This window comes from Pelecanus crispus, chromosome 7 (assembly GCF_030463565.1).
Source record: "Pelecanus crispus isolate bPelCri1 chromosome 7, bPelCri1.pri, whole genome shotgun sequence".
In the NCBI taxonomy this organism is placed as follows: domain Eukaryota; kingdom Metazoa; phylum Chordata; class Aves; order Pelecaniformes; family Pelecanidae; genus Pelecanus; species Pelecanus crispus.
In genome coordinates this window covers 37639180-37652339 of record NC_134649.1, presented here as the reverse complement: position 1 = coordinate 37652339, position 13160 = coordinate 37639180, and the positions used below count along the sequence as shown (strand labels likewise).

The 13160-nt window shown below is 64.5% G+C and overlaps 1 protein-coding gene across 1 annotated transcript in view; it reads right to left on the bottom strand.

Annotated features, from left to right (window-relative positions):
- Nucleotides 1-4872: 4872 nt before the first annotated feature.
- Nucleotides 4873-13160, bottom strand: part of COL7A1 (collagen type VII alpha 1 chain) — a 32457-nt gene continuing 24169 nt past the window's right edge. Inside the window, 32 exon segments of the mRNA XM_075714598.1 lie at nt 4873-4922; nt 5065-5244; nt 5964-6086; nt 6385-6468; nt 6801-6890; nt 7343-7390; nt 7487-7535; nt 7741-7794; nt 7876-7953; nt 8298-8414; nt 8702-8764; nt 8869-8931; nt 9008-9061; nt 9280-9333; nt 9423-9503; nt 9586-9621; nt 9712-9783; nt 10052-10123; nt 10507-10563; nt 10652-10687; nt 10822-10857; nt 10930-10974; nt 11162-11221; nt 11475-11510; nt 11749-11820; nt 11951-12076; nt 12216-12275; nt 12404-12439; nt 12567-12611; nt 12749-12793; nt 12923-12964; nt 13102-13137. Coding sequence (XP_075570713.1) covers nt 4873-4922; nt 5065-5244; nt 5964-6086; nt 6385-6468; nt 6801-6890; nt 7343-7390; nt 7487-7535; nt 7741-7794; nt 7876-7953; nt 8298-8414; nt 8702-8764; nt 8869-8931; nt 9008-9061; nt 9280-9333; nt 9423-9503; nt 9586-9621; nt 9712-9783; nt 10052-10123; nt 10507-10563; nt 10652-10687; nt 10822-10857; nt 10930-10974; nt 11162-11221; nt 11475-11510; nt 11749-11820; nt 11951-12076; nt 12216-12275; nt 12404-12439; nt 12567-12611; nt 12749-12793; nt 12923-12964; nt 13102-13137 — 2100 coding nt within the window.

Sequence of the window (13160 nt, the reverse complement as noted above, 5' to 3'; positions counted from 1 at the left end):
GGGCACGGGGTCACCCCAATTTCTCCTGCCCTGTTCCCAAAGCCAGCACCTGCTCCAGGGCGAAGGGGCTGCACTCACCCTGCAGCAGGTACTCCTCGAAGAGCATGGCTGCGTCCCCCACCAGCTCCAGCGGCCCCAGCGTCCGCCAGCCTCTGCCTCACTCGCGCCGTCCTGTACTTTGCACGGGGTGGCCGCACTCTGCTCCGCGCCGCTCTTATCTCCCAGCCTTGTCAAAGACGGCGGCTCCGGCAGCACAAGGCAACGTCCCCGCTGGCCCAGAGCTGCTGCGGGCACCCTGGGCTGGGGTCCGGCCTTGCTGCCGGTGCAAGGGGTGACACCCCTTCTTTGGGGCTTAATGAACTTTGGTCCCCAGCCCAGGATGTGCCCCCACTGCAGCCCTGGGGAGAGGGAACATAAAACAGGGGCGGAGAGGGGTGCAAGACCAGTATAAACCACGACAAGTTGTGTTTGATGCCACCTTTTATTGTGCACGCTCGCTGCCACCAGCTTCCAGGCTCAGCTGAGCTTCGGGGAGGACTTTTGTGTGCTGCAGCCACCTGGAGAGACGCAGCACACAGGAAAACCTGCCTGGCTGGATGTGGCCTCTTTGGAGACATCCCAGCGATGGGTGAGTGAGGAGCAAAGCAGTGCACAGAAATCCCTGTGGTGCCCAAAGCTGGGACCCATCTGTGCTCCAGGGCTGGCCCCCGTGGAGGCAAACCCGGCTGTATCTTCCCTGGTGGTGCTGGAGTTATTAAACCAAATCCTCCCGTGGCTGCTGCTTGTGCCGTGGGCACCAGGACTGGGGGGGGCGAGGCGCCCTGTGTCTGTGGTCCCCCACAGTCATACTGATGCCACCCCATCCTCCCCTCCGCCCGTGCCCCCCGTCAGCCCCGCTGCCCTCTCCAGCCCCGGCTGGGAGCCGTGCCGCAGCCGGGGAGGTTTATTTCCTGCGCCCGAGGCGGGCCATCAGCTCAGTGTTGGCAGCCGCCTTGGCCTGCAGCTCCTTCTCTCTGGCCAGGTCAAGCAGGATTTTCAGTACATGGGTGGGGACATCAAGTGACAGGGACACCTTTCGTGCCTTTTTCCCGGCAGCAGGTCTCTTGGCAGCTGGGCTCATTGGCCAAGGCAATGCATTTCTTATTGACCCCTCTAGCAGCAGTGGGCTGGCTTTTTCCGGATGAGACCCTTCCCCGGAGCCATGGTCACTCCTCCTCATTTTGGAGAGACCTGGCAGCATCTCGTTAGCGCCGGTGGTTTCCTGCCTTGTCAGCTTGCCTCTGTCCCCAGCTTGGGGGGCTGGCAGGACCTGCTCGTGGCTTGGCCCCTTCCAGGCTCTGGCCGATGCCCCAAGGACCACCAGGAAGGTGAGCAGCATCCTGCAGCACAGCACAGCCAGGAGCACCTGCGGGGAGCACATGGCCGATGCTGAGCATCACCCCCCCCGGCACGCTGCCACGGCCCCGCAGCCCCCCAGGCAGGACGTGTCCCCGCAGGGTGCCACGTGCAGAGCCCCCGCTCCGAATGCCAGCTGGCTATGCCTGGCACAGAGGAGCTCACCTCCCTTTTGGGAAGCCTTCAATTTTTCACCTTGATTTTAACCCTTTTTTTTGGGGGGGGGGGAGTTTTGGGGAGGCTGAAGGGGACGTGGGAAGGAGATCAGCTGGGTGTCCCCGTCCATTCCCGCAGCCCCTGGCCAGATGCTGCCTGTCCCCTCCATTTCACACCCTCCAGCCCTTTGCCACACAGGGGAAGGGACATTCCCACCCAGGGGGGTGGCAGCCTGGGGACTGCGGCTGCTCCCAGCCCAGACCTGCCCTTTCGCCAGGGAAGCGTGACGTGCCCGAGGTTTCGGGGCCAGGGGGCCTGTGGGGCTTTCCTCCTCCCACGCCTTCCCCAGCGGATGCTGTCCCTTCATGGGCCTGCTGGGCTCTCTGGGACAAAAGCCACCCCACCAGAAGGGACACGAGCCACTTGGCCAAAAATACACAGCAGATTGGTGGCAGCAGGGTGATGAGGGCACAAGTCTGGCCACGTGCACTGAGCTGTGCCGGGCCTCAGCATCTTCCTCTACCCTGGTCCCCACCCTGGTCCCACGGAGAGCCCCAGGGGATGCAGGGTGCTGTGCTGTTGGGTGGGGTCAGGGTGGTGTGCCGTGGGGGTCAGTGCGGGTATGGGGGGGCACTGCCACAGAAATCCTGCTGTATGGCTGCATCTCCCCCAAATCAGTCACCCAGTGGGGTTTGCCCAGCTGGAAGGAAGGCAGTGAAAGGCATCCAGCCTCCTGCAACCCCTCTCCGGGGTGAAACCCTTCGAAAAGTACCGGACCAGGCAGCCGGATGTGGTTTAACTAGCTGGGAAGAGAGTAATGAAAAGCATCCAACCCCTGCAACCCATTTCCCAGCTAAAACCCCCTGGAAAGCACCACCAAAGGGCTCAGCCTCACCATTTCCAGCAGATCCTCGTCCCCGCAATGTTCAGGCGATGCTCCTGGAGTGCGGGGACCATGAGCTGGGGGTTTGCCCTGCTCCCTGGCTCTTATCCTGCCCCCAGCTCCACCTCCAACCCGCAGAAGGGGTGACAGTGACACGTGGCGGGGGACACACATGATGTTATTAATACATTTTGCCTAATAGCAGATGAAATCATCCTGGGCTGTGGGTAGGCGTTTGCCCCCTCAGCTCCATCCGCTGCATTTGGAGGGGATTCCGGGAACCCGAGGCAGCTCAGGCATAATTATTTCACATCTGACTCGTGAGATGGTTTTTATCTAATTGAGCCTTCCTGCTCCTGTCAGCCTTGGTTAATCACTTAAGGAAGGGAGAAAATGCACATGCGTATCAGTGCTGGCTGGCAGCCGTGGCACCGGCAGCGAGTGCCAGCCTCCCTGGCGTTGGTTGCGCTGCACGAGGCTCCCAGACGTCTCCAGGTGCCGGTTTGGCACTGCTGTCCTGAGGGACTCCCTGGCCCTGGTCAGCTGGGGGACATTGCTGGAGACACGTCACCTCCCTGCTGTGCCAACCCTGGAGTGCTGCTTGGGCCACTGGTTTGCAGCCAGCTGCACCAGTTCAACCAGGACACCACTGGTTTGCAGCCCAGTTTCACCTAGTCCGACCAGAATGCCACTGGTTTGCAGCCCACTTCCACCCAGTCCAACTGGGACGCCACAGGTTTGCAGCCCACCTGCACCAGTCCAACCTGACCCAGCCCCTTGGCTGGCTGCCTGCAGTGGGGAGCAGCCTGTAGGCGTTGCTGTGGGGTGAGCCCCATGCAGAAGGGCTTTGCCCCAGCGTTCTCCCCTTAGTGGCTGTGGCAGCACCCCGGAGCTCTCGGGCCTGGCAGGCACCTGCATGAGACGAATTGGCAGGTGCTCAGCCCATAGGGCTGGCCAGGGCGAGGAGCCAGGGTGGCCGGGGCTGGGGCTCAGACCGCTGCGGGTCTTGCCCAGCCCCGTGGCCGCAGGGTGACCCATCCCGTGCCAGCTGCCTCACGACCTCCCTGGCAGCGGCAGGGAGAGGAAATAATGCCAGCTCTGTTCCTCCACCCCGGGGACAGCCAGGAACTTGCCCCCCGGCTTGTCAGAGCAGCCAAAATTAGCCCCAAAATTAGCCGAGGGTGCTGATTCACGCGCACCACGCAGCACCGCGTGCCGACACGTCAGGCCTGGCTGGGGGGTTACGGCCTGGCTTGCATCAGCTGGGCACGTGCCAGGCATGGGGATAGGGCACCGGGGTCCCGGAGGGGGTGAGGACCCCCAGCCGGTGCTGCCGGCAGCGAGCAGCTGGGAAGGGCATCCCAGCTGGGGTGGGCAGGGGGCACACTTGGCTCAAGAGCTGGCCCCAAACCCCATGGGCATCTCCAGTGGCGCGCCAAGAAGCGTGGCATCTCCCTGTGAGTGCAGCTTTAATACCACACCCCCACACCCCCCGCATTGGTACATATATATACATTCGCTGTATACAGATATACAGAGAGCAGCATTACATATGGGCGCCACAAAGCCCTCCTGGCAGCCCACAGCTCCCCGGGCCCCGAAGCAGTGGGGGACACATCACCACTCAGCCCTGGGGCTGGGGGAAAGCAGGGACTGCGCACCCCCAGGAGCCGACATCACTTTCATGAAGGCTTAGAGAGTGAGCGTTGGCGAGCAGGAACCTCCTCTAACAGCACCATCCTCAGGGTTTCCCCGACGGGCTGGGGGGTGCAGGCGAGCACCCCTGGATTAAAGACAGATGTGCTGCTGGCAGGCGTGCGAGCGCACAGAGAAAGCCTCCGGCCCCGCCCCAAACCTGCCAAACCACAGCAGCCGCAGAAGGGGAACCGGGTCCCAGTTGAGGTTAAGGTGAAATTTATTCAGATGGAGCTGGTTGCAGGGCGGGGGGTGAGGGATGCTGTGCAGGGAGGCACTGCCTGGCTGCAGGCAGCCTCCCCTGCAGAGACCACGGAGCGGGGAGCTGTGGCAGGGGCAGGGAAGGGGACGAGGGTGTCAGATGAGGGGAGGGGAGCCCAAGTCCCAGCTCTGCTCTTGGGCAGCTGGAGAGGGGACACCGGGCCAAGTGCCGTCCCATTGGCAGCAAATAAGTTAAAAATCAAACTGGGAACAGCCCAGGAAATCTGTGGGTGGGAAAGGGGCTTAAGAGCCTTGGGGGGGGGTGGTTTCCTGTTTGATACAAATTTCACCTTAAGGGGCAATAAAACTGATATGAAAGGAAAAACCCATGAGCAGCAATAAGACACGTTAGAAATAGCACCAAGTTCCTGCTGGGGGCTGCGGGCACGCCGGCCCTGCCACCGCGAGCAGCCCAGCCCCGGCCGGGGCAGCAGCTGGGCCCCGCCGCCGGGCAGCCCTGCCTGCCGAGACACTGCCCGCGCCTATGCCTTCGGCTGCCCTCCCACCTTGCCGCCGGGACCGCCGTGGGCATCTGTGGAGAGAAGTGAGGCGGTGTCAGAGCCGAGGTGTGGGACCAGCATTGTCCCCCCGGCTCTGCATCAGCCAAGCCCACGGCACCAGGTGGGATGCTGCCGGACCTGCCGGTGCCAGTGGCCGTGCAGTGCTGTGCCTACCTGCCCCTGGGCGCTGCCCGCAGTGCAGCTCACACTCCTCCTTGCTGTCGAAGCGGTTGAGGTTGCCCCGGCAGCCGCTGTAGACAAAGGGCCGGCACTCGGTGACTCTTTGGTTGTAGTACCACCGCATGGTGTAGCGCTGGCAGTCCCCCTCATCCAGCGGCAGGCTGCAGGGCTCCGCTGCGGGGGGCAAACGGCAATGGTGAGGGGCAGGCAGGAGCTGGCAGCACACCAGCGGTGGAGGCAGCTGGACCCCCTTGGCAGAGGAGGAGAAACCCCAGAAGGCAATGGCAGGGAAGGGCTCCTGGCTGAGCGCGGGCAGGGTTTGGCTGTAGGGGACATCTCTGTGCCCTGCCCAAGGGCTGGGAGAGAGGGCAGGAGATGCTGCTCTGGGCAAGCCCTCTCCCAGGGGCAGCTCCCAGCAAATGCTGAGGATAGAGCTGGGAGGGAGGTGGCATGAGGACATGACAGCCACAGCATCCCTTGGAAAGGTACCAAAAAGACCCTCTACATGCTGCCGCTGCTGCCCAGGGCTTCCCTGCTCTCCTGGGGGCTTTGGGATCCCCTCCTGTGGCTCATAACCAGGAGCATAGGAAACCTGCCAGGGGCAGCAGGTCCCACCAGCCCAGCAAACCACCCATCACTGCTGGTGACTGCTTTGGTGAGGGGGGATGGAGCATGAGGTCTGCATGGTGTGCGCAGCAGTGCTGTCATGGGGAACACACAACCCGCCTGGGTGCCAGCAAGAGGGCTGCAAATCCCCAATGCCCCCAGCCAGAGGGTGTGGAGACCCGCTGCCAGGCGGGACATAGAGGCATCACCCCAGCAAAGCCCGGGCAGCCCCGCAGTCGCCCCTGTTGGCTCCGTCCTCGGCGCCAGGTGGGCACAGGGAAGCTCACCGCTCATCGCAGGCTGCTCCAAGCTGTCCATCTCTGGGACCTCATCGTAGTCCTCCTCCTCTTCCCCATACATGCTCTCGTACTCGAGGTCGTCAGTGTTGAGCATGACCTGCCTGTCCTGCCCTGGGAGACAGCGCTGGGCGTGAGCAGCCTCGCCTCCCACTCCATCCCTTCTGTCCTGCTCCCCCCAGCCATGGCCCTGGCTCTGCACACACCTGCACATGCACACACACATGCACACACACTCCTTGCTGCCCTCTCCTCTCCCCGCTCTTTAATTAAAGCCCCCTGGGACCAGCAGCATGGCCATCGATGGATTATCCCTCAGTGCCTGTGAGTGGAGGGCAGGGACATGACCGGCCACAAAGACGGAGCAAGGGAAAAGGGGAATGGGGACTAAAAGCACAGGGATGACACTCACCCTTCTCTTCCTCAGTGTGTGACAACTTGAGCACAGGGACCGAGTGAGCGCTGCCAGCGGGGAACGGCTGGGTGGCAGAGAGCCCTGTGAGGGGGAAGGACACAGCACAGGCATCAGGGAGGAGGCAAGGGGGCCTGGGGTGCTTCCCCCTTGCCTCCTGGGGAAAACCACCCCTTGCAGATGCGGAGCAGCCCAGCACTGCCCTGGCACTGCTGCAGCATGCAAGGGTACATGGCCAGGGATGGGGGACCTGGGGACATCCCTCCACTGCACCACAGACCAGGGCTGCTGGGGGCTCCCGGAGGAGGGACAGGCAGGAGGAGCCCAGCAGGATGGGGGTGGGGATGATGATGGGCACAGGGAGGCACATGTGCCCATGGGGCCAGATCTTGTAGGTCCTCTGGGCTCTCCATCACCTGTTCGGCTGTGCTCCCTCTCCTGGCGCATGCTTCTTCCTCCTCCCTGGGCAGAGTGGAGGTTGCTCCTGGCCTGAACCCCCCAGCCTCCTTGGAGAGAAAGCACCCACCTCATCCCAGCCCTCCCCTTGCCCCTGTCCCCACATCCCACTCCTCCAGCCCACCCTCTCCTCCAGCAGTCCTGGCCCCTGCAAGCCCGCCTGCCCTGGCTCCAGCACCCAAGCATGGATGGGGCACAGTCCCTGTGGTCCCTTCTCAATCAGGCAGACCCTGGCAGCGCCCAGACCCCATTGGCACCATCCTGAGCCGGCTGCCCCTGGGGATCCCTGCTGGGGATCCCTGCTGGGCCATCACTTCTGCCATGCACCATCCCTTCTCCCTGCGCACAGTCCCATGCTGATGCCGGCCCTGACTGACAGGATCCCAGAGGGTCCCAGCCGCTTCCAGCACCCCCAAAACGAGTGGCACATCTAGGTGCCAGGACCCCTTCAGTGCCACACGTGCGGGGCAGGGGCAGAAGGGTAGGAATGGATAGTTGCAACCTGAGTGCTCACGTGAATCCAGGTGCTGCGGGAAGTGGCCGCCACAGGCTGTGGGAGAGATGGGGTGGGGAGTCAGGGGCAGTGGGGGCCAGGGGCAGTGGGGGCCAGACCCCCGGCCCTGGGGCAGCAGTGGGGGATGCTCACCACAGTGCTGGCTCATCTCCTGCCTGACGAAGGCGCGGATCTCCTCCTCCTGCCGGGCACATGGAGGGGCAAAGGACATGTTGCAATGGGGGATGGTGCAATTAGAGAGGAGGAAAAACCCTTTCCCAGGCCCCAGCAGAGCACAGAGGTGGGGGAAGCCCATCCATCAGCAGCAGTGGGATGGATCCGGCACCCCTTCCCACCCCATGACCCAAGCGCTGCAAGCCTGTGCCGGTTCCGTCCTGGCTACTTACCGTCATGCTCGGCTCCCCCTTCTCCCCACGGAGTCCCTGGGTGCCGGGACTGCCCTAGGGACAAGCAGAAGGGAGGTGGGAGGATGGCCCTGGCTGCGGCTCGACCCAGGCAGGGCCAGGCACCTGCTCACCCACCTGCTCTCCTCTCTCGCCAGGGATGCCAGGCACACCACGGGCCCCTGGCACCGACTGTCCAGGGGGACCTCTCTCCCCCTGCAAAGAACACATGCTCAGGATCTGGCTGGTGGCTGTGGAGCCTCTCTGTGCTCCTCAGCACCACGGATGTGCTGCTTTCCCTGTCCCTGCACTCCGGGGACACCTGTGCAGGTGGGGATGGGGATGGGTCCAGCCCAGCCCCAGGACAAACAATCCCCCAGGCTCCCATACCCTGGACAGGAGGACACAAGGGAGGACCCCAAAGCCAGCGAGCTGTCAGGGCAGGGACAGAGCTGGGACATGGCTTCTGATGCCACCAACCCCTCACCCCCTCCAGGGGCAGGACCATCCCCTCCACACAGCACCCAGAGGGGGACTGGCCACCCGTGGTGGGGACTCACCTTCTGGCCCTGTATGCCCTCGGGACCTCGTGGGCCAATGCTCCCTGGGGGACCGGGGGGACCAGGAGCACCGTCACTACCCCGGGGACCAGGGCCACCAATAATGCCTGGGGCACCCTGTGGGAGAGCAGAGGGTGAGGCTGGGGGTGTCGGAACCCCCCAGCCCCAGAGCAGGGACCATGGCCATCATCCGACCCCACAGCTGGGCATCCCCAAAGCACCAGCACCAGTGCCTTCTTGTAAAGAGTGGGAATTTGTTGTCACTTATAATTTAGTGACATAATCTAGAGCAGTGCCAGATGGCTCTTCTGGGAACATCAGGCTCTGATGTGCTTCTGACCAAGGCCGGATCCTGGTAAAAGCAATGTGGTGCAACGTATACCATCCCTTTCCAGCCCACTCACCCGGTCTCCTTTCTCCCCCTGGTCTCCTTTGGCTCCCTGCTGCCCGTCGAATCCCCGGTCACCCTGTGAAGAGGAAGGGGCAGGCAGCCGGGGACAGGCAGCCGGGGTCAGGCAGCTGGTGGGGTTGAAGTGCCAGCGCAGCTTTTGCCAGCACCGCGCTGACCTACCTTGGGTCCCATGAGCCCCTCCTTCCCGGGGATGCCTGGTGGTCCCGACAGACCCAGCTCTCCCTGGGGGACAAAGCAGGTGTCTGTCAGCCACCAGCCGCATGTTCCCGTCCCACCCCGGTGTCAACACGGTGCTTACCGGTTCGCCTTTCCTCCCCGGCAGCCCCGAGCGCCCTGGGATCCCTGGCTCTCCCTACAGCAGGCAGGAGAGAGGCAGGGCGGTCAGTCCTGCGACCCTCAGTGCTCACCCCTGAGCCATAGGCAGAGGAGGGGACCCTGTGCCCCTGCCGTGGGGCTGAGCTCTGGCCTCAGCTGTCTCCCTGCTCCCCCCGGCTGGTGGAGGGGATCCAAAGGGCCGCAGCCTCCAGGCAACATCCAGGCTCCTGCGGCACCCCACGGGCACCCACTCACCTTCTCGCCCTTGTCCCCATTGATGCCGCAGGCGCCTTTCATGCCCCGGTCACCCTGTGAGGATGAGGAGGGGAGTCAGAGCCACGCCAAGCCGGCGTGGGTCCTGGCCAGGAGAGCACCGGCAGGCAGAGGGGCCAACCTACCTTGGGGCCACGCATGCCCAGGGGTCCCATGTCACCCTTCTCTCCCCGGGCTCCGGGGATCCCGTTGCGGCCAGGCTGGCCCTGCAGAAGAGCACACAGCATGACGGGGGTCCGCTCCTGCCCCACGGCGGGGTGGCAGCGGCACCGAGACGCGGCTCCTCACCGGCTCGCCAGGCTCTCCTGACACTCCAACCTCTCCCTGGGGAAGGCAAACGCATTGGTCAGGGCAGGCGAGGGGGATGGTGCCCCCAGCACCCCCCCCAGCAGTGGGGGGTGCCCAGCTCCTTACCTTCTGCCCTCCAGGGCCGCGTGCCCCGGGGAAGCCCGTGGAGCCCTTCTCACCTTGCTCACCCCTCGCCCCCTGCAAGCAGAAACCCAAATCAACACAGGGCAGGAGGGAGAGCTCTGGCCATGGCATGGCCACAGCAACCTCCAAGGCCGGCTCCAGCAGCTTCCCCTGCTGGGGTGCTGAGCACCATGCCAGGGTGCCCACAAGCACCAGCACATGGGGCACAGGGATGCCATCATGCCCTGGTCCCTCTGTCCATTGCCCTGTCAACAGCCCTCCATGGCCCCCTGCAACAGCCCAGCAGCCCCCCAACCCCGCACAAGATCCTCCAGCACTGTACCTTCTCTCCAGGCATGCCTTGCTCCCCCTTGTCCCCCTTGTCCCCTTCTGTGCCCTTCAGGCCACGCTCTCCCTGCAAAAGGGGAAACACAGAAAGGGGTCAGGGGATGGGGAGATGCTCAGTCACACATCGGGGTGGGGAGGACAGAACTCCCTGGGGCAGGGACACAGGGGTCCGTAGGGTGGCTGAAGGAGAGGGAACAACGTGCTCTGCGAGGGAGAGTCCCTGGGCAGCAAGAAGCACCCCGAGCTCTTCTGGCAGACAGAGGTGGGGGGGGCTGTCCTGTGTCACTCGGGAGAGGGGGTGCAGGATCAAACCCGCAGGGCTGGGAGCTGCCCTGCGCCAGGAACAGGGCAGGCAGGGCTTTGGGGAGGGCGATGCACAGGAGGGCCCCAGCCCATCAGGACAAGAGGGATGACGCAGAGGGGGACAGGGAGGATGGGGACATCTCTTACCGGCTCCCCCTTGCTGCCCCGCGCTCCGGCAGGCCCCTCCACCACTGCAGTATCGCCCTGCACACCCGAAGGAGAGAGGTGGGTGTGAGCGGGGGGACCAGCACTGCTGTGCTCCCTCCTGCTGCCCCCAACTCCGGGGACTCACCTTGTCTCCTTTGGGCCCTGGGGCCCCAGCATCTCCCTGTAAAGAAGGGGAGACAGTGAGATATTGCAAGGATGCACGGCGGGGAGTAGGCAGCACCTCCCTGGGGACCCCAATCCCTGGGGGTGCATCAGTCACCCCCCTCCAGCTCCCCAGCCCCCAGAGTCCCTTACCTTGTCCCCACGCTCCCCCCGGTTCCCAGGCAAACCCTGCAGGAGAGAGGAGAGGGGTGGTCAGGGAGGGGCCTGGACAGGGGTGCAGCTGGGGAGGGGGGTATTTACCGCCAGCCCACGATCCCCTTCTGGCCCTGGGCGCCCATCTTCACCCTGTAAGAAGAAAGGGATGTGAGACGGAGGTCTGGGATGGGGGCACCCCCAGCATCACCCCACCCCAGGGACAGGCACGGCTCTGGCTTGCCATGCCCTCAGGGCTGGCACCATGGGATTTCCCATTCCTGGTGGTGGGGACATGGGGGGCTGTGGCGGGGACACTGGGGGCTGTGGCAGTACCTACCCGTGGCCCTGGGTCTCCACGCTCGCCTCTGGCTCCCGGCAGCCCGGCCCCCGGCGCACCCTGCCAGGGGAAGGCAAGAGCTCATCCCTCTCCTTGCTGCCCACCACTCCTCCCAGCCATGCCATGTCCCTCACTGTGCCAGGGGACACCCCACAGTCCCCACCACCTCCTCGGGTGCCTGGCACAGAGCAGGCTCCCGTGTGCCACCATCCAGAGTGGGCTAAGCATCCCCTGGGGGCTGGCTGCAGCAGGGACACCCCACAGGAGGAGCAGCCCCACACCCCTCATGCTATAGGGCTGCCCCCCATCCTACCTTGTCACCCTTCAGGCCAGAGGCCCCTTGTATGCCCTAAAAGAAAGGAGAGGGGTGAGTGAGCCATGGGAGGAAGGTGATGCCAGGCACCCCATGAAGCATCCCTGGGGCTCCCACAGCAGGTCCTGCTCCCGTGCCGGAGCCCCCGGCAACTCTCAGCCCCAGGGGCTGGGAAGGTGCAGGGTGGGTCCCCGTCACTCTGCCCAAGCCAGTGGGAGAGCCAGGGCAGAGCCTGCACCCCAAGAACGCTGTGGCATTGGAGCCCCATACTCACGGCTGGCCCTGGGGGCCCTGCAGGTCCCGGTGGTCCAGGGGTGCCATCTCTCCCGGGAAAGCCGATCAAACCCTGTCAGGGAAACACTGGTGAGCAGGTAGGGACTGTGGCTGGGAGGCAATGGGGCTTGCAGGGACTGATGCTGCCCAAGGGTCCAGGGTCACTGGGACCAGTGAGGCCAGGTGCTGGTTGTAGCCTTTACCCTCTCTCCTGGGGGACCCGGCGGGCCAGGCTGCCCATTGTCCCCTCTCAGGCCCAGCTGTCCCGGCGTCCCAGCAATGCCTGCTGAGCCTGGGGGTCCTGGTAGTCCTGGCAAGCCAATGTCACCCTGAAGCAGGGAGAAAAAAGATGGGGCCCATGAAAACAGCCCCTCAGGAGCATGCTTCTCCCTCGGCCAGCCAAGCCAGGGCAGCACCCGGGCATCAGGGATGTGGAGAGAGCCAGGGTGACGTGGGCACAGGGGTTACCTTCAAACCCGGAGGCCCATCTTGTCCTGGCGGTCCCCGCACACCGACACCCGGTGATCCCTACATCATGGCAGAGAGAGCGCGTGGCACATCCCCTGGCTGGCAGGCACAGGGGTGCCAGGGACACTGTGCCACCCGGAACGGCCCCCCAGGGCTGGGGAGCACCCCTGGGAGCAGGGGACACGTACCTTCTCCCCTTTAGCTCCGGAGGACCCCTTGGCTCCCTGTGAAGACACCAAGCCACCGGGAAGGGCTGGGTGGTAGGTGATGAGGGCACAGGTCCCACCACCCCCAACAGCATCCGCTGCCCCCAGCATCCGCCCCCCGGCCCCCCATGTGCCTCCTACTCACATCTTCCCCAGGATCTCCTGGCTCCCCGAATCGTCCCGGCTCCCCCTAGCAAGCAAAAATCAGGGGTGTGTGATGATGCACGGGGGGAGCAGCTGCAGTGGGATCTGCCTGCTGTGGCCAGGCAGCCAGGGTGCCCAGGGCCCCCACGGCCCCCTCCCACCACCCCCTGGGGCAGCACTCACCTTCTCGCCCTTGGGGCCTGGCAAGCCTCGGTCACCCTTGGAGCCCTGGCGATGGGAGAACGGGGTTAGGGGAGGAGGGGCAGCCACAGGCCTGCCTCGCCCCCCAGAAGGCAGAGCGTGATGGTAGGAGGGATAAGGTTAATGGGGGGCATGAGGTTAATGGGGCCAACTCACGGGTTCTCCCAGCAGCACACCCTCCAGCAGCGCCGGTTCGCCCTGCAGCAACACAGGGGTGCTCAGGCATGCCCGCAGCAGGTACCAGCACCCTGCGGACTCCTGCCCGCCCCAGCCCTGGTGGCTTTGGCAGCAGCTGGGGTGGAGGGGTCCCCCCGCCTCGCACGCTGGCTCCTTACCTTCTCGCCTTTGGCTCCAGGAGGGCCGGTGATGGCCTGGGGCACAGAGGAGAGAGGGG